The sequence below is a fragment of the Corvus brachyrhynchos genome, unplaced genomic scaffold (assembly GCF_000691975.1).
Source record: "Corvus brachyrhynchos isolate BGI_N302 unplaced genomic scaffold, ASM69197v1 scaffold12, whole genome shotgun sequence".
In the NCBI taxonomy this organism is placed as follows: Eukaryota; Metazoa; Chordata; class Aves; order Passeriformes; family Corvidae; genus Corvus; species Corvus brachyrhynchos.
In genome coordinates, this window is record NW_008237885.1 from 439,218 (window position 1) to 465,804 (window position 26,587).

At 37.0% G+C, this 26,587-nt stretch overlaps 1 protein-coding gene across 12 annotated transcripts in view; it reads left to right on the forward strand.

Annotated features, from left to right (window-relative positions):
• DOCK9 (dedicator of cytokinesis 9) overlaps positions 1 to 26,587 on the forward strand; it is a 112,917-nt gene that overhangs the window by 15,677 nt on the left and 70,653 nt on the right. For 8 of the 12 annotated variants that reach the window (XM_017732606.1, XM_017732609.1, XM_017732611.1 and 5 more), the window contains exons 2-3: positions 17,644 to 17,760; positions 25,262 to 25,351. In XM_017732606.1, coding sequence (XP_017588095.1) covers positions 17,644 to 17,760; positions 25,262 to 25,351 — 207 coding nt within the window. Of the gene's footprint in view, positions 1 to 10,066; positions 10,352 to 17,643; positions 17,761 to 25,261; positions 25,352 to 26,587 lie in introns of those variants that run through there. The other 4 variants (XM_017732608.1, XM_017732612.1, XM_008632393.2 and 1 more) reach the window with 1 other exon arrangement.

The following is a 26,587-nucleotide window of genomic DNA, read 5'->3' on the forward strand; positions in this document are numbered from 1 at the left end:
TTTCCCTTCCAAAGTGGTGGCTTTCAGGGGGCGAAATTATGTCGCTCCTCACTAGAGAAGCTGTACACTGAGGTGAAGGCTCCAGGTAGCTCATCTCTGAAGAGAACCTGCATGGCCAAGACCGAAAGAGTGACACTAAAAGCGGTATCACTTGCTTGTGTTGTTCTTTATTTTGGTGACTGTTGCAACAGATGCAAGTGGGTGTGTGGTTTCACCTCTTTGTCTGTGTTGTAACATGTATCTGAGCTGCAATGTCTTGGCTTAGCCTATTTGTCTGCACCTGCTATCAGGTCTATTTAGCCACTTTGGATCAAATATCTCCTGATGCAGAGCTATTGTCAAAACACTGGTGAATTTCAGGGAGTTCTTTAATTTACCAGTACATTGATCCTCTTGTAAAATCAGTGTTGAAAACCTGTGAATAGGAAACTCTCAGGAAGTAGCTCCCTTTAAGGAAAAATCACCTCTTCTGAGAAGAAAGTAAGGAGGCAGAGGCAGTTGATTTAGCATGTTTTTCTTATTTACCCTTTAACCCAGATGTCAGGAGGTTAAATCTAAAGTCTAGTTAAATCTAATTACAGTTTTATCTTAAGAGGGCCTGCTCTTCTGATTGCTTAAAGGAAAGATAAAGCCCCTATGAGAATGTCTTCTCAGGAGTACAGTTTATTTTTGTCCATTTCATGTCATTCAAACTTGCAATGAAAATGCTGTATCTTAGCTTCAGGAATATTTCTAACCTATAACTTTGTATTGCTAGAACACAGGATCTCGTAGGGTCTTAGGTCCACATGGATAAGCATCTTCATTTTAATAAAAGATTATAAATTTAGTTTGAGATGCTGTTAAAAGTTGCATCAAAAATAATGAAATTATATTTCCCCCAAATGCCCATCTTGGGCATATTTATTTCTGGCAAATGTTGAGAAAACATTTTAATGTGCTTAATTTTGTAGTAAGTTGAAGGATGTAGTTTCAGAATACTAGCTTGTATGCTTATCTACTTTACTTAGTTTGTCTAATTTTCCTGTGGTTTTTTAAAGATTTATTTTCAGAATGATATTACATGTTATTTCTTTTTCTATTCAAATTCTTTTTTTTTTTTTTTTTTTTTTTTGTTATCACTGAATAAGCAATCATTATCTCAGAGTCAAATGTTAATGTACAAGTTAGATCCTAAACAACTGTTTTGGGTGGTTGACAAAGGTGGAAAATGAGCAAGGGCGAATGATGTGGTGATAATAGAACTAGCAACATTTAAAAAGTTTGAGGTTTGCTAACAAGCCACTTGAAGTATTCAGTGATGAAGGAAGCTGGGCTGAGTGTGCCACCAGCACCTATGGAAGAATTAGAAAATTCTGAAGGGAGACAGACTGGGCTGAAGGACATTAACTTTTTTATTATATATTTGTCTGAAAATTGCAGAAAACAACTCCTTTTTTTTCCATGCTTGAAATGCTTTCTGCTCAGTTTGCTTCTAATGGCCTATTCGGCGCTGCTGTTTCTCTCGTTAAGCTTTAGAACCTTGTAGTTTGGTAAACCTACCTAAGGTAGTATGATAGCTGTAGCTTGTGCAAGATGGGGCCTAATAATTTTAAGTAGTCTTTACATTTATTGTGTGTGATATGGAAAATATCTGATACTTAAACTGTGCTTACACAATTTCAGAGGAGGAATGCGGGGCATTTTGAAATAGTACATGTACAGCTTTTAATAGGGTAGATTTAGGTATTGGCTGGAAACAGAGCCTGCTACATTTTAGTAGCTGTAGTTTCTTAGTCTGTGTCACCAGTTGACTTGATAGCAGTGTCATCACTAGGTGTTCCTGAGTTTTTTGGTGACTGCTTTTCCTGTGCTGCTCATGAGTCATTTGGTTTATTAATAAACTGTGACATCTTTAAGATATACCAAAGTCTGGGCATGTGGGAAGATTGACTAATGACAGCAGTGAGCTACATCATTCTGGAAATAACTCCATAGAAGACATTCAAGTTGCAGATATTTTGATTTCAAAGTAAACTACGTATGTATAATTTTTTTTTAAAAGAGTCTCCTTAATTTAACATGTGTTGTGTTTTAAATAAACCTTAAAGCCTTAAATAGCTTAGATGTGTTCTTGCTGTCTGAATTTGCAAATTAATATCAACTTGTTTGTATGAGGTAGAAAGTCTAGTAGAAATAAAGTAGAAATATATAAAGGAGAGAGTTCTAAGGAAGAAATTGTGCTGAGTAAGTGGAAGTTGTTTTATTTTAATATGCTTAAACAGCTTATGCAGCAATTCTGTAATGGTGTGCTGACAATTTGTATGGGTTAGTCTGTTGTTACACTCTCATAACTTGCTTCAACTTGTAACTGTATTATGAGTGGCTTTTATTCATCAGCAACGGGAGCATTAGGCTTCATTAGGCCTCTTAATAAGGAAAAAACAGATATGTATAAGTACAGCATCTAACTGTTGCATGGGGTTTTTTTCATAGGTCACTTGAATTAGAGCACTTCTTTTAACTCCTTTCATCCTACTGCTCTGGCTGAATAAAAACCTGGCGTCTGATGTGCTGACTTGTAGTTTTGGCTGAATCTCCCGACGGTTTCTGTAGACTTCTTTTGTTTTGATTAGATTCCTATGGGAAGAATACTCGAATGTCCATCTCCTTATATCCCTCTGCCCTCTCAGCAGGGAAATTGCAGCACATATTCACCAAGTGCGTAGTACCTACATCAAGTACACGTCTTTGAAAGATGCATGAGAGGACTATGAGAACCAGGCTGGCAGGCACTGAGTGCACTGGCATGCAGAAGATAAGATTAAGCATTTTATCTTCAGGAAAAATGTCTTTAGGCCTGGGGATAAAATCAGGATAGTTGCTCAAGTCTACATGCATAAACCATTATTCATCTATGACAGTATAGGTTGGACTGGCACAGAAAGATATCCAACCCAAAAGTATGGAACCAGTTTACAGCCAGGTGGGAAACATGTTCCCTTCGAATGTAGCAGCAGGGATTCTTGGGGGAGCAGGATATCTTGTGCTGAAAGAAATCAAAATGTCTGGAGCTAAAAAAACCCCAAAGAACAACACAACCCTATCAAACAACAAAAAAACCTACAAACCCAAACAAAAAAAACCAAACAAAAAAACCCCAAACCACCCAAAAAACTTAAATGTCATTAAAAAAACTCCTGAACCCTCCCCTCCATAGAATTTTATATGGTCTTAAGGAGTGAGAAGACTTCTGTGGTGGAGAAGCTGCATGGGTAGGGCTTTTAAGACTGGAGTCTAGACTTAATGAGCACATGCAAAGGAGTTGACTTCTCTGCTCCTCTTTCTCAGTACTTTTATCCACTTCCTTTAGAAATAGCCTGAAGTGCTCATTTGAGTCATCTACAGATGCAGGTACCCTATTCTTCATGAAATTAAATGCAATTAAAGTAAATCATAGACTTACGGAATTGTTTGGGTTGGAAGGGGCCTTAAAGATCATCTAGTTCCAACCCCCCTGCCCTGGGCAGGGACACCTTCCACTAGGCCAGGTTATTCAGAGGCCCATCCAACCCAGCCTTGAACACCTCCAGGAGTGGAGCATCCACAACTTGTCTGGGCAACCTGTGCCAGTGCCTCACCACCACCCTCACATTAGTGAATTTCTTCCTAATATCTCAACTAAACCAACCCTCCTTCAATATAAAGCACATTCTCCTTTGTCCTATCACTACAGGCTCTTGTAAAAAGTCCCTCTCCAGCTCTATCATCGGCCACTTTTAGGTACTGGAAAGCTGCTCTAAGGGTCTCCCCGGGGCCTTCTTTTCTCCAGGCTGAGCAATCCCAATTCTCCAAGCCTGTCAGAGGAGAGGTGGTTCAGCACTGTGACCCTACTCTGGACCCACTCAACAGGTGGGTCTTGTGCTGAAGACCCAAAGCTGGGAGCCACCTGCTAACTCTTGCAGTGTTCTTGTTTCTTAAAACTCTCCAGTGTGAAGTCCAAGACACTTTTGTATTTCAGTTGAGGGCAAACAAAAGTGTACTCTTACTTCAGTCCAATGAGAGAGGTGAATTAACATTCTCCTCTAGGAGCAAATTGTTCCTGGAAAAAGTCATGTAAGATTGGTGCTACACAGTGGGAAGAGTTCCCCCTCAGGCTTGGTTGGCACAGAACCACTTCCATTTGAGAGATCTTCAGACTTGGGGGTTTGATTCACTTTTTGTGTGTCTGTTCTATCCTCTTAGTTTCTAATAGTCATAAGGTCCTGTCCAGTTAAGAAAAAAGCCATCTTTGGTCCAATACTGTTCTCACAGTCAGTCTGCTTGTGTCTGTCCTGTCTATAAGGAGATATGTCAGAACCATAGCTAATTTGGAAGTGCAGTTTTAATCTTGAAGTCTCCTATACTAAATTCTACCAATTTGTTTTCTTTTTTTTTTCCCCCTGTGACCTTAAGGAAGTCAGGTTTTCCCTGAAAACAGATACATGCCTACTAAGATGGTGATGCCTTGAGAGGCAACCTAAAAACAGAGACTAGACAGGAGTAAGGGAATAAAGGTAGGTATTTATTTGAAAGGCCTTCAAAGGTACACCCTGGGGAACCAGAGGCTACTGCCAAGATGGACCCCAAGATGGACGACAGGTCATGAGTTCTTCATACTTTTATAGGTTTGGTTCATTTGCATATCAGCACAAATTCTCCAATTAAAGCTTCAGTTAATGATGTAATTTCCCCAAGCTTGCCCCCCTTTCAGAAGCTTTTGGCTTATACTTTTTGGGCATAGGATGGTCTGGGTGTCCTTGGAGAGCAGGCCCGGAGAGGCTTTGTTATGTCTACCTAGCACGAGAGAGCAGAAGTGAACAAGCTACAAGAAACTTCAGAGTTACACACTAGGCAGTACAGGATTTGAAAAATATGAAAGTTAAAACCTAGGGCATCAATAGTATGAAATTTATTGCATCACAAGTTGATACCTCATATATAGTACTATGCAAGTATGTGACATGGACAAAATTTAATCTGTATTTTGTTTAGCTCTGCTGTGATTTTACACTTGTTTTGGTTTTTATTTGTCACAATGTAAGAGTGTCCAAACTAAGGTACTGTATCTTGTGTGTCAGATAATCTGTGTACTTGAGAAATAATGAGATATGCCATGTTTGTGTTAACAACTTTAGCCAAATTTTTATTCTGTGAAATAAAGCTTTTAAAAAATGCAGTGTGCAGAATCACTGTGGATCCAATAGAGACGCTCACTGGGAGAATCCTTTAACTTTATACTGCTACTAAAAGAAAGGTTTTTTATTCCAGCTTCTTGAGTGGTACTACAAGACCTGTACATTGGTGTTACCTTTTCTCATCGATGCAACCTACTCATGATCGAGATCTCTTCTGTGCAGTATTTCAGCATCTCTGTCCTATCCAGGCTACTTAACTCTCTCCTTAGAAATAATGTTTAGAGAGTAATTTTACCTGCAATGCAAAATTTAAGAATGTATCATTTATACTGATTTACAGATACCTCTGCAAAGAGGGGTTGTTGTTCTCCCTGTTACAAAATAGGCTTCTTTCTTGCTTTACCAAAGAAAGTGAACATGAAAAGTTGCTAATATGTAGCACACTCATATCTGTGTCTTATGCATTTTCTTTTTTCATCTCTGTTTCCAACCAAGAATGTTCTTATTGGTGGGACTGCAAATTACACATTTGCAGTGTTTGCCATAGAAGGAGTCTTCCTAACTGAGTTTTGTATGACTTTTTGTTTCATCTGAGTGTAGAGTGGATGGCAGGGAATTGCCAGGTGACTTGCATGCTGCATTCCATCTGCTATCAGGCTTTCACTTGAACTTGTGAATATGTTCTTCCAGGGAAGCACGTATCTGTTGGTCACTTATGAAACTTGGCAGCATTAAGATACGTATAGCTGCAACACTGAATCTTCCACTGACTTGTGAAATGTTAACCTTGAATACAGCTGCAAGGCAGGCTGCCAAGTGTGGGAGGGCAGTGCTGGAATATCTTGTACTAATACAGATGAGAGCAAGAAGTACTGGCTTTTAATGTCCTTGTCATTCCGCTAAGGTGGGTCTGTATTTTCAGATGAGCTACTGCCTTAAAAATCCAGCCCGAACCAAAAACCAACCAACCAAAAATCCCAACGCCCAAAGCTCTAACAAAACAAAGCATCAACCCCCTCCAGTTATCCATCCTTCTCATTTTTTAATTACTTTTTGAGAGATTCTGTGAGTTGCCAGGAAATTTAAAGCCACAAAGGAGTAGAGAACAGGTGTAGGGTTTTAGTAAATAATATCAAATCCTTCTGTTTTCCAATATACAGGACATGCATACCTACAGTAATATTATTCCTCTACTCTTGCTCCCCCCCCACCAGCTGCTCCAGGTTAATTACAGGTAGTAGGTTTAGTGATCTTGATGCAGACTTTAAGTAGGACTTGAAGCAAAAGAAGGGCCATTAAACCCAACTACTCAGATTTTAGGTTGTTCCTACAGGGAGGCTGGGTAGTCATCTTATCTTCCATTCTCATATGCTGCCTGTTCCCTTACCATCATTCACTTTTTATTATGTGATATTGTGCATTAGCTAAGTAAGTTCTTAAAGGAAAAAGTGATTTGAAAGAATAAGAGTCCATGTGAGGAACTTGTCCTTTGGGCAGAAAATTGGCTGGATGAATCACTGGGGTATGCCAGAAATACTGAGAACTTTGTAATCCTGAGAACCTAGGTAATTTTGTAATTACTTAGGCTGTTCCTTAGGAGTATATGATGCGAGAAGGGAGCCAAATATTTGGCTGTTGGAAGTGGTGTGAAAACTACTGTTTTTAAAAGTACCATGTGAAGTCCATCAAGCCACCATGTTTGTAAAAAGATGAATTGCATTGTTTCCATAATAATGTGAGTTATTTTGCAGATAGGTCTCTAGCTAGTAATTTGCCACAGTTTTGGGAATCGTGTTGGAAATACAGTCAACTTTTGTACAGAGACATTTTTTGTGTGTTTTCCTGGATTTTCTGTTGATCTTTATTGAGGTAACTGATTGATGCAACAAATTGAGTACTTTTTTGTTACTCTTTTTTTTTTTTTTTTTTTAAATTGCAGTTAAGGAGGTTAAAACTACAGGTCATGTAACAAGATTATAATTTTCATCATGTCTTAAAGTTCTGGTGTTCATCTTTCACTTTCTGAATCTTAATGTGTTATTGGTAAATTGTTTCAATACACTACTTTATTAAAGTAGCTTAACTCTTTTGACTGTGTGATGCCTGGATAAGCAGTATCTCTTGGGATTTTGTTTGTTTGGTTTGCTTTGATATTTTTGCCATGGTTTTTTGTTTGTTTGTTTTTCCCCCTAAGTATTTTTAAATTAATTAAATTCTTGAGGTAATCACTAAGTCCTCAGCAGAAAATAAATGTTGGAAGTACGCATCAATTTGGCAGTTAAGGTCCATTTCATGCAGGATACAGTTCCAGAGGTACTGCCTCACTCTTCTGTTTTTGTTAAATAAAAGAACCTCTTCTAATGGTATAGCCATGTTAATGAAATGCAAGCTAGAAATTACATTTGTTATTCAGTAAGGAAAAATAGCTATATCTTTAAACTGATGTTAAAAAAATGTTAGCCTGTTGGCTTTCTTTTGTTCCTCATCATGTTTAGAGAAGAATAGGAAGAATGGCAAGGAAAGAAAATCACATTTATACTATGAATTAAATATGAATATGAATTAAAGTAGTCCAGATGCATTCAAGAGAAGTACCTGACCAGGATAAAATAATGTTGCCATTTAGAAGAAGAATCCTTTGTTAAATTAAGGAGAAGAAATACTATTTAAAACTTATATAATTTCTAAGTCTTTATTAGTGTGTTCACAAATGCCTTTTGCATAATAAGGTTGTGCATTTCTAGTTGCAGTTAAGTATAATTGCAGACCATCTCAATGAAACAAATTCCTGTTTGGCAGCTGCATCCTCAAGTAATGGTGTAATTTAGTCTAAGCTGTTCTGTGCTTCCGTTCTCTGAAAACAAAAGGGGCTGGTGCAAAATAAAAAGTGTAACTAAATGTTCTTGAACTATTGTCTACCTTGCTTTACACAGGAAGATCTGTTTTGTAAATTTGACTAAACTGCTGGTTTCCTTCTTAACTCTTAATGAAGCTTCATAAAGTACTGTTCTCTGGAGTTTGGTGTCTCAGTATGAGAGAGGCAGCTTAAAAAGTACATAGATTGAACTTGTATTTCCTGGAGAAAAAGACAGAAATATAATAAATCATTATTGTCTGAACTAAAATGTTATTATTTCTTTCTGTCCACTCTTTAGAAATGTACTTGCATTGTGGATGGGATGGGCAAACTCAGGCTCAATTTCAGGAGTGCAGGCTGAAATAGCATGTTGTGCAAGTGTGAGTGGAGAGAAGGGGATATCAACATCTTACGTTAGGTTTGAAGAATAAGAAACCTTGCCTGAAGTTGTGCCTTCTTAAAAATACTGGCAATAGAGGAGGATATTTGTGCTTCTCCACAACTTCATCTGCTTTCTGCAGTTTAAGGTGACTTTCTCTTCTATTAGAGAACAGATAAAAGTTCATGCCAAGTTAAATTTAGGATGTGAGTTATATTGAAGTGAGATAACTAACTGTCCTGAGAGAATTGAGAGTTGAATGAAGGTGGTGGCTTACTTTCCATAGCTGTCTGGTTCCTTACTGGACAGAGTGTTTAAAATAGGGATGTGCTTCTCTGGGGAGTTGAATTTTCTCTCAGATGTATTTTTGGTTGGTAAGTACAGCTACTGAGGTTGCAACTCATTAGTGTTAAAAAGAAACAAAGGGAAAACCAAAATATTCCTCTCAAAACCTGGAAAAAACTGCTCATCACAGTTCACTTTTTTTTCATGGGGAATCTAGCATATGCTAAAACTACTGGGTGGGGAAGTTGGAGTAGTCAAACCTTAAAAATTCCAAAAATGTCAGGTAGGATGCATACAAAATTGCTTTGCAATTGCACAGAAATGATTCCAAAAAAATTGCTGCTTCTTATTTTACCACTGTATGTGTGTGCTGAACAGTGTCTGTAAGCAGTGGTATAGTAAGAGAGTAGTTGGGTCAAAAAAGCAAAGTTGAAGCATGACTTGAGTTTGTGTTGTAATTAAGGACAGGAATGAAGATAGCAACCGCTGAGCACTGTTATAGCCTAGATATCTGGAGGCCAAGAGACACTTGTGCAAAGCGTTCATAAGACAAGGGAGACATCCTGCAGGGTTCTGTACTAGCCAAAGGCAGTGAGTGATGGCTGGATGGTCTTCGTGGCTGCAGGACCGAGGTTCCCTCAAGTGTCTTCTCTTAAAATGTGTGAAGATTTTGTTGCATTGTCTTCTCTGTGATTTTGGATGCTGATCAGTGATGGATGCCTACAGTGTTGAAGGGTTGTGAGGAGTGAGTAATGAGCACAAATAATGTGCAATACAGCAGTGAGCTAACTGGCTGAAGAGAGCGAAGAGGCAGAGGGGTACTGGTAGTTGAAGAGTTAAGTGCCAAAGGGTTAAAGGTATTAAGGTGGTTTTTGAATTTTATTTCAAGTTAGCATCTTTGTAGACTATGTAAGATTTTTACTGTGAAGGCAATTTGGTGTTAAGTGAAACTTTTAATATGGATTTAGCACTAAGATAAAAAGGTCATGCCCACCCTACACCCAAAAAGGAGCAATGTATCAGTTCAGGGCATTGATCATGGAGAATGTCCTTGGTTATTGGCTGGTTGTTAATAGCACCCGAGTAAGTGACATTAATGCAAAAATATTTAAGAACCACAATACGTAGGGTTTTATACTTCTAAAGAGACACAGTTGTCAATAAGTGACTAATTATTACATTAAAAATATTTTTAAATTATTAAAGCCTTGATTTTCTACATGCTGTAAAAGGCTCAGCCTGTTTTACATGGTAATTTTAGATATGTACATTCTCTTTTGTGTTTGACTCACAACCTTAAGGCATTAGAATGGATCCACCTTTTTTTTTCCCTTTTCCCTCCCCAGAGGAATACAGCATGCTTAGGGGCTGGCCTTTGTCTGTCATGCATTCCCACCATAACAGATTTAGCAAACTGCAGCTGAGAAGTTAGACTAGTTTGTACTTTGTGCTGCTTGTGCCAGGGAAAAAGCTTTTGTTTTCACTGGATCACTGGCATGTCGATTACTTTGATGCCAAAAAGCATACAGTTTTGCTGCTGTCTGTATTTTCAATGAAAGAATGCAGGCAAGAACAAACAGAAATCCTAAGAAAGAGCTTACTGTAGAATCTCCGCAGAAGGGCAAGGATGCAGGTCCTTGTGAAGTGGAAGCAGAGAGTCCTGTGGTTGTGCTGGTAAGAGTTCTTTAAACAAGCTGTCTCTTCCCTTCAATAATTCCAGTTCTCTCTGTCAATGAAAAACTGCTTAATCTGATGCTGATGAAAAGTTCCAGCATTCTTACTTGTGAATAATTTGCATTTAGGATTTAGGTTTGGTTCTTTGTGTGTTGTCTGCCTTTTTAATTGATTTTTGTTGTTCTGGTTTACCAGATCTTTGGTTCTCTTTGAGTATGACTTTGGAATTTGGCTTTCAGACTAGCTGCTTTTCAGTCTCTTCTATGTAGCATAGTTGTACAGCTCTTTGAACCTAGCAGGAAAACTACATATGCTTCAAAATACTTTCTAGCACCTCTAGTTTTTAATTGCCCAGCATATCTTCCAATTAATATATATTTGAACTCCCTAAAGTGTGTGTGTGACAGTTAAATTTTACTTAAATGATCAAAGAACTATCTAAATAATTAATGAGTACTTCTGTTAAAGTATCTATGTATCTGTTAAAGGACCTATTTTTTCAATTCTTTCAGTGCACATTATTTAGGAATTTAAAGTTTTAAAATAGCTTCCAGTGAAGGAAAAGGGAATTTTCTGTATGTGGGGGAAATAATCAAATAAGAACTATTTTGTCTGAAACACTGCTAGACATTTAGTTCTGTTGGAACTTTAGTAGTACAGCAAGAAAACATAGTAAGTGAGCTGTAATGAATCCACCAACTCTCTTCAGAGGAGGATTGTTAAACTAGTACTTATATAGCAGTAGAAAGAAGTACTTTGATAGTTCTTACTAAAATTTCAACTCTATTTAGTATTATTTCATGCTTAATTGCTGCTGCTGTTGGTCCTCTTTATTTGTGTGGCTGTAGTTGAAGTTAGTGGGGCAATCCTCAAATTATAGTGTCCCCTCTCCCTCTTACTTGAGCTTCACACTGTGCATTTAAGAATTGAACTAAAACATGCTCGCCATCTGTGTTTAGTAATACTCATCTGTAACTTTTTGGGAATTGTTACTGTATATAACTGAAAGCTTACACGTGTGCTAGTAAGACAAACTTTTTTTTAGTTTTATTCTATTCAGAGAGTTGTTAGTAAAACATGGGGTTTTTTTGGATGGGTGTGTTCTGATTTCTGGTCCAGATTTTCATCAGGACAATATGAGCTAATCTTGTGTGTGCTTTCCTGCCTTTGGACTGTTTAACTTTATTTAGAATTGTTTTTATTCCCCCATGAATGCTCAGAGAGGATATTAGTATTTCTGCAGATACTTAGGGTACTGCGGCTAATCAGCAAGGCACATGTACTTACTTAAGAAGAAAAAAAGTATAAAACAATACTGTGTTTACTTATCACCATTTATGAAGTACCTCCTTGTAATTTTTCAAATACTATTTAATTTAATGTTTGTGAAATAATATACCTCCAGTGTTTGCTCTCCTTTTTTCATTTTTAGATGAAGTGCATGCATTCAACACAAAGGTCAATATTTAAAGGGAAGAACATTTAGGTTTTACAAAGGTCACATAAAAATGTCTTCAGTGTCATTTCAGTTGCTATTTTGGTATTAATCTGTTTATATATATGTATATACACACAAAAGTGTATATATAGCATAATTACAGATCCCTTTTGTCTAGTTATTGAGGAAAGCTAGATGAAGTGGTTCAAGTAACCTGCAGCAAGTATGCTGCCAAGCAGAAAGCAAAAAGTAAGGCATTATGTTTCATTTCACATTGACATTTGGGTCCATTTTTATTTCACTGGGCTGTGATGTTGCACTACATTTTTACTGGCACAGTGAAGGTAGGTATCCTGTCATTGGTGAAGAGTACAGTATGGTAATAACTAAGACTGACAAAGTTGCTAGTTGCTGTAATGAATTCTAAACAGCAGAATTTCTTGTTTCTTGGGTTAAAAACCTGGGAATTGCATTAGATAGCAATCCTCAAAAGCATGTGGAACAGTATAGGCTTCTGGTTTACTCTAGTAATACCTCTCATCGACTGTTGTCTAAAACATTCTTTCAGGTGTGGATGTATTCCTTTTGTGCAATTAGGATGTGATTTGCCTAGCACTCAATAAGTATTCTTTATAAAGATCAGATAGAATCAGCTGTCAGGAAGCAACAGGTTTTTTGTCATATTCATTTATGTCGTATTCATTTAATTATTTTAAATGTAGTTCACTGAGAGTCTTTCGGAGTATTGAGGGGACTAGGTATTTATAACTGGAAGCATCCCATGTGTTATTGAAACAATGTTATTTGATTGAATTCTGTGCCTGAATTAACTTTTCCTGGTTAGGTGGGTAAGTTTACAGAAAGAGTTATCTGCTGCTTTCAGTGCCAGTATGTCAATATGTGTGCTGTCTTGTGTCCCTGTGATTTGAATTAGATTGTGTCATAACTTTGTTCTTGAGGTTAAAAGCAAGAAGAGCCCATGGAAAAAGCATTTAGATTTTCCAGGTGGTGCCTCGAAACCCTGCTTGGGATGAAGTGCTGTTGTGCTAGCTGTTGTAGAAGTTACTGGATGAGTATGCCTGCTGTCCAGCTGCATTTTGATAGTCAGAGGTAGTAACTGCGTATCAAAATAGATGATGTTTCTGGGAAGTTGGATCATTTGGAGTTCATCTTTCTGCTTGGAAACTTGCTGTCAGTATAAAATGCAATAGTTAAAAGTGAGCTCTAGGATACATATAATTTCTTGAATTAATTTTTAAAACCTCGACCTGGGCAATTTATTTTATGTTTATTGTGGGACAGTAAGATACAGGAAGCTGTTACCCATGTTTAGTATTAAATAATCTTATTGTATGTCCACAGTGGCTTGCCTCAGGCCACTATTAAGAAATACATAACACCTATTCATCTGTTTGTATCCTGCTTCCTGCTAGTGCCTGTAGCTCCATTTTACTCCTTATGGGAACTTGTTAATTTGCAGGTGTATATGCCAAACATGTTTTTATAAGGTAAATAATGTTTTGTAGCAGGAGGCTAACAACATTCAGTGCGCTTAGCCTTACCATCTTTTGTTTTCTGAGAAGAGAATTGGACAATAACAGTTATCTCAATTTAAGCATGCAAGAGAAACATGTACTGTGGGTTTTTTTCTGTAGTATGTAGTGTAGGCAATCACTGAACTCTTAGCTTAAAATTTATTTTATCTGATGAATTTTGATGCTGCTTGTCCTAATATATAAAATGTATTCTGACAGATTAAAATGCTTACCGTGTGGGTGTCATGACTGCTGTTTTGAAATACTTCTTATTTCTGATAAGTTTCCATGCTTTCCATACTCAGGCAAAACCCAAAGTGGTATGGCAGATAATTTGCTCTTTTATCTTTCAACAAATACAGCATTGGTTGGCTCGAGACCAGGAGCCCATGAAACCCTATGCTCTTAGCATTTTCCTAGATTACAGAAATAAAAATGTTGTTGGCTGCAAATTAATAGGAAAAATTAAGCCTTATTGGAAAGACTGAGTTTTAGTGCCTATAAACTTGATGTTGCAGTTTTAACTGGGCTGAGTTTTATCTGTGTCAGCTGGTTCATAAATCCTATTTAACAATCCTGTAACTACCCAACATATTTTCTTTTATATTACATGAAATACTAGACCAGATTTTTTTTTTTAATGTAGAAGAGCCTGAGAGAGAATCTGCTTCCTTGCACTGTTTTATGTCTGGCTAAATGCCAGTATCAGTGTGTTGTTTATTGTTTTCTTTTTTCATATCTGGTCCAAACTGATAAAACATCCTCTTCCTTTTGAATCTGACAAATGACTAAGAAAGAAATGAGTAACATTTAGGAGGAACCTGAGGGAGCACATTCTTCATTAATTTTTACATAAATGATATTTCTGCAAATCAAGTACCTCACTGATTAAATAGGAGAGGTCTGTATTCAAGACCTCAGCTACAGTGAGCTTTAGATTCTTTAAAAGTTTTTCTTGAGGAAGGATTTTTTTTTTCGACCTCGTGTTTACAGCAAGCAAACAAAATATAAGCAAAGCTCATATTCTTCTGAGATTCCTTTTCACAAATTTTATAGTTGTGGTGAACCATTTTTGTGACTGCAAGGAGAGAGAGGCATTTGCAATTAATTGGATTTTTTTAAAGCTGCATCTTTAGGTTTTGAGTTAGCTGTGCTAGACAAGTGTGTGTGTGGTGTGTGTGTGTGTGTGTGTGTGTGTGTTTGCATGCCCATGAAATAACTTTAGTTACATTTATACTCTAAAAGTAATCCTTTTCCTCTGATTTTGCTGGTAAAATGAGAGAAGCCAGAACTAGCTTTCTTCCAGTCTTTGCCTATCACCTTCCCAAGAGAATTAACAGGAGGATAGATGTAGCTCTTCAGCACCAGGGAGAAGTGGATGAGAATGCTGATCATGTGCAGCACTGTGTAAAAATCCATTACCCATTTGTGATGACAGCTTTCCCTTGCTATCAGGCTGTGGAATTGGGGCTGTGTGTCTATCCACTTGCTAGTTCAGATAGTAGATGTCCTGGTATGTGCGCTTTTTGACAGTATTGATCATGCGTATGTTTATTCTTTCCTTCAAAAAGCTCCCCAGATTGCCACAAGTGGTCACACTGCCATCTGATCAGTATTTCAGACACAATCTGACTGGAAGGTCCTTGGTTGGAAGGAACTCTCTGAAGCCAGGTCACCTCCTAATCTGTCACAACAGCTCTGGCTCTGTTGCTGGTCTTAGTGTGAGAAGGCTCAGAAACGTGCCATGAGAGAGGGGACGGGTCCTTCTAGTGTCAGCCCTGCTTTTAATTAGTTTAAGCCAATTGTGAAGCCAAATCTTTTAAGCTAACTGAAGAGACTGATTGTATATGCAAATCAAATGGTCCTTCTCTGCTGGTCATTTTTTAGGCACAGTTTAATTTGCAGTATTTATTTTTGTTTCTCCTAGAGGTCAGTCATCCTGCACTACTCTCAAACCAACCTGTCACCATAGCATGTTGTGTATAATTCCTTCTTGAGAAGGAATGGGAAAGGCAAACTTGACCAAAAGGAGTGACTGGGCCATATTACTCTAGTAGTCTCCAGACCTTGGTTTAACTTAAGAAAGAGTATATTGCATAAGAGCTCAAACTCAGTGGTTGGCAGGTGGGCATCTTGCTTGCCTGGATAAGTAGAGAGAGACCTGTTACAGTGAAAGTGAGAGAAAGGTGAGCAAAGAGTATTTTGTTTTCTGACTGATGTGTTACCTTGTACTTCATTTATAGACCAGAGTTTGAAATGTTCTTTGTATTCTGTTATCTCTGTGCTTAAGGAAGAAAATTTGTAATGGACCATTATTGCCTTAGTGAAGAGTTGGAGCGGGTAGGTGAAGTTACTGTAATTTGTTTGGAATCAGAACTGGTTATGACAATCTGTTAGAGGGGGGCTGCTCAACCTGAAATTTTGTGAAGGGGTAATTTTGTAGTGTCAATATGTAGGAAATGTTTCAAATACTTGGGTGAAGTAGGTGCTCGGTTGGAGCACACCATTTCATTAGCTTGGGATTCACTGCAGCAGTCTGAACACTCAAATGCAAACTTGCGACCACAATATTTTGTATAATTAGTACATTAGAGAAAATGTAATCTTTTCTTAGGTTGTGTTTGCCTGCTTCTCTTGTGCTTTTCTGAGCTAAATTGCCCAACCATTTCAGCTACAGATGGGTGCATGAGCATAAACCTAAGCCTTTTCTGACGGACACTGATGTTAGTTCTTGGCTTTGTGCTAACTCCTGTTCATGAATGACAGGAGAAGATGACGCAGGGGCTGGGGTTCAGGTGATTAGCTCTCAAAATGTGTCAGAGTACAATATGGAGTGAACTGAACAGCCCTTCTCTGTCTTGTCTGAGGAGAAAGATGTCAAACACAACATAATAATTTTCCATCATGACTCCTAGAAGTACTGGTCTGTGCTGAGTATGTTGTTATATAGCTGATGAACTTCTAGTAAATCTTTCCCATGTGATTGTAAATGGTGGCTATTTTTCTTGACAAAGCTACATTTTGTTAATCATTTTTGGTAGATTTATTTTCCAGACTTTGCTTTTTTGCCTCTGCAGCTGTTATGCTTTGTTATGTTGTCACATTCTTCTTACCAGTAAAACTACTGTGTGGTACATGTTAGGGAATCTCAAATAACTTTTGAGTAGCCTGTGAACTAAGTCTGAAAACTTTCTCTGACCAAAGCTTTCCTAATTCCTTGAAAAAAAAATTATTCGATTCACTTTTGGATGAAGAAAACACCTGTAGAGTTTCTCAGGAATATTGTTAATATACTAGTGATTGATATCAGTAATTGATAGAGATATTTGTTCTGTATAGTACAACTAGAATTTGGAAGATTATTGTCATGAGTTACGCAAAACAATATGTAAAGCTTGTCTTGTCAGTTTACCTATAATGATGACAGAAGCTGGTCTTCTACTACAATTATTTTTAATACATCTTTAATATATCATACTTGTAAATTAGTACCACTGATCTTGAGAAAGTGTAATTTGTAAAATCTCTTGTAAAAAATTATCATTTTATGTCTGGTACTGTGATGCTCAATTTTAGTTGCAGAAAGTTCAAGCTGGATTGTAACCCCATCATTGCATTAATTTGCACACTCCATGGCAGAGCTGCCTCATTCAGAGCTCTGTCTAAACCTGCTTTGCCATCTGACCACTTAACAGAGTGCCTGGCAGGGTGAAGGCTTTTCTCTGATTGTGCACAGGCAGCTGTAATGCCTCATCTGCGGAAAGGGGTTTTAATGTGGAATCAATGCACAGTTACTGAGGAAAGCTACTTGTGCAATTAAGAGGGAAGTAGATGGCCTATGGGAATTTTGAAAAAAATATAAAGAAGGAGGAATGTCAATTAGCCTGCCCCTGCTGCTGGTTACTGCTGAATTAAAACAAAGCTCTATATTTGAGCTAAGGTTCATTCCTGTTAAACCCAGATCAGAGCTTTCTAGGCTGTATCAAGCAAAGGCAACCATCAACATAAGAGACTAGTAATTTCTTTATAATTTTTTTGCAGTGAGAACACATATGTGAGTAAGCTAATAAGCTCTGAGTTACTGTGTTTTGTGCAGTAGTTCTGAGGCAATCAGCATGCTTGTCTCTCTAATTGTCACTTGCACTTCCCCATATGGTACAATATGTCAAAGTCTGCATTTTGAATACTGTATGTTTTCGATGTAGATGCAATATCATTCCTCCAGTCTTTTTTAAAGAGTAACTTCTAAAATAAGTCAACAACTGTAATTGTTCCTCAGTATACCTGCATTTATTTTCATTTTTTCTTTTTTCCCCTAGGCAAAACCGAAGCTCATAGAACCAATAGACTATGAAAATGTCATAGTTCAGAGGAAAACACAGATTTTGAATGATCCTCTACGTGAGATGCTACTGTTCCCTTATGATGACTTTCAGGTAATTTATTCCACCCTGGTTTTTTGTTGTGGGGTTTTTTCAGTTTTTTTGGGGTTTTTTTTTGCTGCAGATTTTTAGCAGTATTAGTCGTGAGGTGATAACTTCCTATTTCTTTGTTTCTTAACTCTCTTTAGCTTCAAAAATCCCCACGGAGTCTTTGCCAGGAGTCCCATTACCCTGCTCGATTTATTCTTTTAGGTACAGAAGAAATAGCACAATTTCCTCATCTGTCCAGACTGTAATATCTGCAAGTCAGCAGTTTTACTGCCTTTTGAAGTAGATGATCAGTCACTTGTAGATATTCCCCTCCCTTTCCGATGTGGGAAATAATGTGATGTTGGTTTAAAAAAAGCATCTGCTTTCTTAATTCTTAAACTGATTTTTTTTCCCCCCCATTCTTAGTAGTGAAGGACATGAACCTGTTCAAATGCAGTCTGCTACTCTTAGCTGCATGGTCCCAGCCAAAACTGTGTTCTAGCAAAATACCCGTTACATAACAGTTTTGACTCCATTAAGCCAGACTTAACCAAACTTCGTGATAATATTGTTATACTTTTAAAAATGACCATGTTTGTCTAAATAAGTAGTTTACTTAAGTACACTTTAAAAAAATATTTTTCTTGTATATCTAGTTAGGAAAACTACCAAGTATCTTAGAGACTGGAGTTGGAGTAAGTAGTGAGGATGGTCTCATGTCCGCATGCGCGTACCTGCAATCAAAATGTCTGTATTTGAAAAGTGTGTAGATATCTGAACAGTCTGTAAATTAATTTTAGTCAGCCAACTAGCTGAAGCTGAGTTTGTTTACCATGGAGAAAGTTGATGATGAGTTGGTGTATTTCTACAGAAGGATATCTAAAGTCCTATAAATTACTCATTGGATTTTTAATGAATTCTCTCTAGCCTATTAAAGCATTTACCTGAATGCAGCTGGACTCTGTTTTTAAGTACAGTCTGAAGGCTTCTTTTTCACTGATTCTTAGATGAATAACTCTACTTGTAGTCTTCCCACTCTGAGCTAAAAAATTAGGGTTTTGGGAAGGTACAGTTATTTAGAGAGTAATTTGGGCTTCATGTGTTCTCAGCCACATGTGAAAGTTTATAGGATGGAAGTAAGACTTCTTGAAAAGGAAGTTGTACTGATACAAGTTTTCAAATACTGAATCACTCAGGATGATACCCTACACCAGGTGTTGGCTTTGGGACTGAAAAGCACGAATAGGCTATGCCACCAAAATCCCCTTCTGTAGTGTGTCTCTTCTGTATCACTGGTCAAGAGGAATCCATGTTACTTCTGCTAAGTGTGCTCTTACCTGATTGACTAGTTCACTTATCAGGGTCATTCCGGTGAACAGCTCAAAATTATCAATGGAGAAGAAACAAACCTATTAAGAGTATCCTCAGGCATTTTGTCTGAGCAGTCTGGGGCATGTCTGAAGTGTTTAACTGCTATTTCTAGTGACCTTCTGCAATTCTTATCCTCAGGCCTGTATGAATGAAGCTAGTCCATAGTTCTCAGTCTCATCCTTCAAAAGGAGTGACTGAATTTTGTCATAAATTGTAATGTCTTTTGTCATCCTTTGTTTGGATTCTGTGATCAGATTTTCATCAAGGCAGTCATTAAAGTGTGTGTTACATCAGAAGATTTCCTTCAAGTAGTCACAATTTTGGAACATAGTCAGTTTTTCTGTTTCTTTATCCCTCATCAATATAATATCTGAACAACTTTTCTGGGTTTTCTCTATAGAGTTTTTGGTAAGAGTCTCATTTTATACGTGATTTAGATGAAGACTGGTTTGTACTATCAAACTGCATTGTCAAACTTTTATTTTCTTGGAAGACTTGCTGGCACAAACTTAATCCAAATATTTTTACTGTACACATGACTCTTCAGTACTACTTTGATCTATCTAGCTTGTTTTCAACAACACAAAGCATTTAAATGTGTCATTCAATGTATTAAGAAAATATTCCCAAGTCAGAGAACAGAAAACCCTTATTATTTTTATTTTTAAGTTAAACCTTTTAACCCTGTTCAGTTTTCCATAGCCATATTTACAGGTTTGAAATCATGAGTCATTATATAGTTGCCAGTATCATTTGAATCATGGCATATTTTCTATGTTTGTCATTCAGCTTCGCATATATTTTTTTAATTCTTCTTTCTTAACTTGCGGCTGTCACTCAGTGTGTGGGCAGCTCTTGGGTAAGCTGTGGCTCAAGTGTTTGATGCTGGCCTCATCTCCCTCAAGATGAATTTAAAATAGTGAGCTAGAGCATTTAGAACTACCTGTAAACATACTTAGAACTGTTTATAGGTGGAAACGCCTACCATTGTCTAGAAACCTGTTCAAGCTATTTCCTTTTAGAGCATTCAGTTTTTATCTTTCAAAGTTCTTCCTCACACTTAAGTTAAATTGATTACAATCTAGAAAGGCCTTGCCTGGAAAGGAAGCCCAGCAGTGTTAATTTATAATGACATTAAGAGTAAGGCTGTTTTGTTCAGCATGGCCCTAGAACTAACACTTAAAATGGCACACAAAATACTTAGCTTTCAGTACTAGATATCACTTCTATAATTCTTGGAAAATTACAGAAGCAGCATATTTTCAAAGAAGCACCACTAATGATACCACCTTTGAATTTCTGTTAAGGTTTAAATTATTTAGAGAGAAATTGGAAAGAAATATTTGTGCTTGATTTGGATTTTTTTTTTCAGGTAGTGCAGTTAGATAAATGAAATTTAATTTAATAGATGTGAGAAGCTAGATATTAAAGGAGAACTGATATGAACTTTTAGTCCCTATCAGAAATTAAAACTTGCACAGCAACTGGCATTTTTGGATGGCATATAGCTTTCTTCTCCTCTTCCTCCTGATGAAAATTATTTGTCTAGTGAGGGAAAGGGGACAAAAAACAACAGTAATTCACCTTTTTCTGTTCAGAAATGACTGTTCTCTAAGCATGCTGTCAGAAGTAGCTCTAAGCTCAAACAACTACCAAAGAAACATTTGAGCAAGGATGGAGCAGAAAATGCTCCAGTCTTGGAAAACTTTGAAGTTTGAAGGATTGTTCTTCAGCCAGCTATCTGCTTACAGGAACCTTTCCAGATTTCCACTTAACTGCATTTGCCATTGTCCCAATTGTGCTTAGCTGAGGTTATGAAACATGGTTTCTCTCTTTTTATATATGTTTGGGAGCAGTTCATTTACTTTTCAGAAGAACATGATTTCTGTTCTGCTTTGTGCAGAGCTTCAAATAAAAAAAGAATAGATTTGTAATTTTTTCTTTCAAGTTTTTTTTTTCTTCATGATATTACATCTAAATAATAGCAAGATTTGCTTCTCTGTAATTACCAGAAGAGCTCTTAATCAGCAATTTCATCTCCATATATTGGGTCTTTTTCAATTTACCATTTGAAGATTTTTCAGCTGCTTTTCACAAGCTCAAGCTCTGAGTTTTCCACACTGAATTCAGTTATCAGGTTACTCCCTACTTTGTTCTCAACAAATTTGTAGGGGCAGTCATGTTGTGTTTGGAGACATTGTTTTGCTGTTGGCATCACTGAATTTCTGAGTAAGTGGGGTATCTAAACTTGCAGTACCTTCAAGCTTTGTAGCCTGTTCATTTCTAGCTGCACTTTTGTCCTCGTTTTCATTATGGTGCCTATATAATGTGTTTGTTAATTATGGTGATAGAACAACCACTTTTCTGCTGCCCATTGGAACATCTCTATTAATGTTCTTGCTACTCACAGTCACAATGCTGCTAGTTCTTCGAGGCTATACCTCTTCTAGCTTCTTAGTGGGAAGAGTAATCTTGTCTTGGAGTGACAAATCTGCTTCATAACACTGAATGACCATATCCATTGGATACTCTTGTATCCAAGTTTGTGCCTCTTCATGGCTTGTTGTAAATTTCTCACCCAAATTTCAGTAATTTTCTCAATAATTAAATGGCTTAGTAACTAAATAGTATTAGTTTAAAACAGACCACCTTCATGGTGGTGGTGGTCCCATTAAAGTCATATGCTCAGTGACTGCAAAATTGGTGATGTTTATGTTAACTGCACAGTGGGTAAATTATTTAAAGAAACCTTAACCCAAAGCAGTACTAAGTGTGTACTTGGCAGTAAGTCACCCTTTATCTAAATACCTTTTATTTTCTTTTAAAATACCTAACTTTTGAGTGCTACCTCAATTTTTAAAGGAAATCATAGAACCATAGAAGTGTTTTGGTTGGAAGTGACCTTAAAGATCTTGTTCCAACCCCCTGCCACGGGCAGGAACACCTTTCACTAGGCCAGGTTGCTCAGAGCCCCATTCAACCTGGTCTTGAACATCTCCAGGGAAGGAGCATCCACAGCTTGTTAAATTTAAACCTGCCTTCTTTCAGTTTGAATCCATTCCCCCTTGCCTGTCAAATAATCCAAATACAGGCTAAATTTGCTTGTAGCAAATAAAATGTTGGTGCATTTCTACCCATATTAAATTTGTCTTTGCAAAGTTATTGCAGTGTTATTTTGAAGGCATTTTGGTGCTTGGCTTAGACGTTGTTTCACCTTTGTTATATTTGGGTTTGAGCCATATGGATTTAACATACTTTCACTTAAAGCTCTTAGCTTTTATTTAATGCGAGCTAAGTACTTCTGAAAATAGATGTTATGCCAACTTTGCAGAAGTAAAACTAAATCCAGGCCATTCTATGAGAAGGCACATCTTCAACAGAGGAAAAGCAAAAAAATATCCAAGTAGTGTCCTCATTTTAGGAAGCACAAAATTTAGCCAACTGTTCTAAATCAATTTATATTGGAAATTACTTTATAATACAGGTTCTGACACTTCCCATACAAAGGATCTGACACTTCCCATACAAAGGTTGTCACCTCTGACACATGGTTGTTTTGAGGTCAGGATCTCACATACAGCTTGCCATCTTTTCCACTGAATCTTTTAGGACAATTTCTGTCTCTGCATCTTGAGCATGAGCCTCTGTGGTAACAGCCTCACTGGCAAATGCAACTTTGGGACAGAAAGAATGAATATCCATTGCAGTCTGCACTCCTTGTTCACGATCCATATTCCATCAGGTGTTGAGTAGCAAGTACTCCTTGGTTGACATGGTGAAATGTTCTTGCTGCTGTGGTCTGTTCTGAAACCTCAACACGTCCTAAATCCCTGGGACTCAATCAGAAAGTTGTGTCAGTAAAAGAGCCTGTTAAGTGCGTGCCTCAGTAAGTGTGTGTGAATCCTGGCTCGTGTTAAAAGTGGCCTTCCTTAGTTTTGACAGCAGAGTCATTGAGAGGGTTTTTAAATTTTCTTTGAGAACATGAGACAAATGCTTTGTAATTCCTGATGCTGCCATAAATCAAATGATCACTCAAACCCAGAGGGATGAAAAGTTTCACTTCCATGGACTAGTTCAGCCAATGTAGTTGTGAACGAAGTTTGTCGAGAAGACAATCCTTCCTTCCTAAATTTTCTTTTGGAATATAATTTCTATTTATGTGCATGATTGCTTTTAAAATGTTGTGGTGTTGCTTAAGTAATTGTTTTTAGGAATTTTCTCTAAGTCACAATACCTCACTCATTGCATTTCCTGGCTCTTTGATGCACTACTGCAGCTGATGGATGAGCTGAGAAGGATGTAGGTGCATTAAGACAATTAGGAATATGAGCAAAATTGACAAGTCAGATTCTTCTGTTTTGTCACTGATATTGATACAGTACTAAGATAAAAATCTTTTTATGTGTGAACAACTAGAAAAAAGCCCTTACTGTTGTATTGATAGTTGTGTAGCAGGATAACAGCAGCAGACATTTTAAAAGTATGTTTACCTAATTCAATTTCACCAAATTATGCTACAGTGTTAAAATTTGATTGATGAGGTCATGAATTTCCCATGAAAAGTGCCTGGTAAGATGCCACCTTAGTCTCTGGTTTTTCTTAAAATAATGTTTTTTTAGGAAAGTACAGTATAACTGTATGCTTGTAGAAAATAGATAAGTACTGCATGTATTTATGTATTTTATAAAGTATAAATATTTATATATTATATAAAATATAAATAATTTCTCATCAAATATCGGACTAATGCATTGGAAGAGTATCTAGACATTCTGGCCTTTAGCTCTTAAGGTAGTTTAATACTCTTAATAGAAGTTTTTATTTCCATAGCTTGTGAAAACAAATACTTAATATGGTTTGAAGCTATTTCTAGAATTAAGATAACTTCATTTTTAAAAGCAATTAGCATATACATGTATATCTTCTTGCAGTTTTGTTTTTTTGGTTTTTAACTGTAGTCTGCAAGATTTATTGGTCCCATGAAATATTTTGGGGTTTGTGGTATTTGCTTTTAGTACCTCCTTACCTCTCCTACCCAAGCAGTTGGCATTGTCGCTTTTTAGTGCTCTGATCTAGATGAATGACTTGACCATGACTATGGGATGGTTTTTTTCCCGTTACAATCTTCACTGTAGTTGAATATTTGTACTTCAAATACCCTCCCCAGTTGATGGAGTGAGGCTTTGGTAATGACCAAGATAATCACCTTGTGGATCAGACTCTCAGCAGAGATAAGATAATGTACTTATCTTTCTTTTTCAACATAACATGTGGAGCTTTTTCTTGTCACATTTTTATCTGATCCTTCCTGGATGTGTGGAGTATAGCTAACAGGTGAGGGACCACAACCCCCTTCCAGGCCCTGGCTGTGTAAACCCTCTTGTTCACCTTTGATGGCTTAAGCTATGAGATTCCTTTCCACATAGTGCAAAACAAGTTCTATTGCTGTGTGGTTATTTTCATTTGTGGTCCAGAAGATTTTGATAAGTTTTCATTTTTTTTCATTTACAAATGTAAACTATGCTAAGGCTTACTTCAGCACAGGTCCGAGAAGCAGAATTTCATGGTCACAGAGAGATTTCCTGCTCTCTGGCAGGCTTTTTATGCCTCCCTGAATTCTGGCATAGGATAGGAATAAGTTCTGACTTAGTAGGTTGAAGTGTATGTATACTTCAGAGATCCACACCTTCTCTCTAAACCTGAAGTTAAACAGTGCTAGTCTCATTTTTGTCACTTGAGATCTGCAGTTGAACTACTCTTTTATTTTGGTGTGGTTTTATTACCTTCCTTGAATAATAGTTTTTATGTGTAGTAATAACTACCTTAATGTCTATCTTCAAAATGTTGGAGTTATGTTGTCATCGTGGAATTTTTTTTTACTAGTATTTTCTTCCCCATGTTGACAATATAGTGGAATAAACTGTCCTATGGCATCTATTTCTCACTGGTTCCAGTCTTGCCCTTATTGTGAAAGAAGGAACACATTTGCTTGAATGAAAGGAAATTCTCCCTAACTGGCTATTCTGAAACAGCATGTTCATAGGATGTTTTCTGCTGAGCTTTTCTTCATTATAGTGGTATAACTGAGTGTGACCATAATGTGTCATCTTCCCTTTAATTGCAAGTTTCATTAATTGCTTTTGTTGTTTATCAGACAGCATTATTGCAGCGGCAGAGTCGATACATTCGTTCAACAGTTCCTGAAAATGCAGAGAAGGAAGCTCAGAGCCTGTTTGTAACTGAGGTAATACTGAAATTGCGTGTGACTGTGTAATAACAGTATTATACCTGACTTGTTTTTCTTCTCCTTCATTTACCATTTAAAACAAACAGAAAAATAGGCCCTGGAAAAAGAATTAAATATTTATTGCCATTTACTTGTCAATTATTTCAAGGCAAAATTTCCAGGAAAACCTAGTATTTTTTCCATTCGTGGCTGTAAAAGAAGTGTAACAGGATAGCTTTTAATTATTTTGTTTGCATGATTGGCTTTTGCAGATGGTTCTCCCCCACCTTCATTATGCTTTTGGCTTTTCCAGATGAACGTGGGTGATTTCAATACAATATTGGATCCACTGGTAAATCTGGAATTAATCATTGTGACTTGTTTTTTTCTGATAAAGTGTCTCACACCAGCCATTCTTACTTTGTTCATAATAATCTTGTACAGATTGCTGGAACAGAACTGTAACACTGGTGGAGGCCAAAATTCATTATGACTGTTCAACTTGTACATTATATGTAGAAGAAGCATCCTCAACCCTGAAGTTTCTCAGAACTGTTTGCTTATTTTGGCATTCTTTTGGTTTTGTGAGGTCGCTCTTCATTTATTGTCTTGTTGAAGCTTTTAAGGAATTAAAGGTTTAATTGTTTTTCCTTTTTTTTTTTTTTTGTATTATCTCCTGGTTTTCTACTGATCTGCTTTAAGCTGATATTTTAACATCTGAAGCAAGTAAATGTCTGTTGTAACGCCAATAAAACTGGAGGAGTTCCAGATAGCTGAATCTACATCAAAGTGATTTATTCACACTGATACATACCCTTAATACCTAACCTCAACATTTCTGAGATAAATTTGAAGAGAATAGACTAGAGGAGGGAGGAGTGTTAGAGGTAATTCATGAAGTTTAATGAGTTTCTGCAGAAACAATTGCTTGGCAAGTATTAAACTCGTGTTTTGAAGTATGAAGAAAATATTTGCGATTTATTGGATGCTGTGTTTGCGTATGTGTAGGTTTATTGTGTAACATAAAATTTTGCATGGAATGGTTTCCGTCAACAGATTTTGTCAGTTTTATGTTACTTTGTTCAAAGCCAAGATAAATCAGTACTTTTATGTTGTAACAATATGGGTGGAGTAAAATGGTATTTCCTGTGATCTAGATCAGAACCTAATGACATAATTGCTTTTCAACCTCTGCAAGCATGTAGTTTAAATTTAAGTATTAATTTAATTGCACTGGAAGTATACATTCAAGGA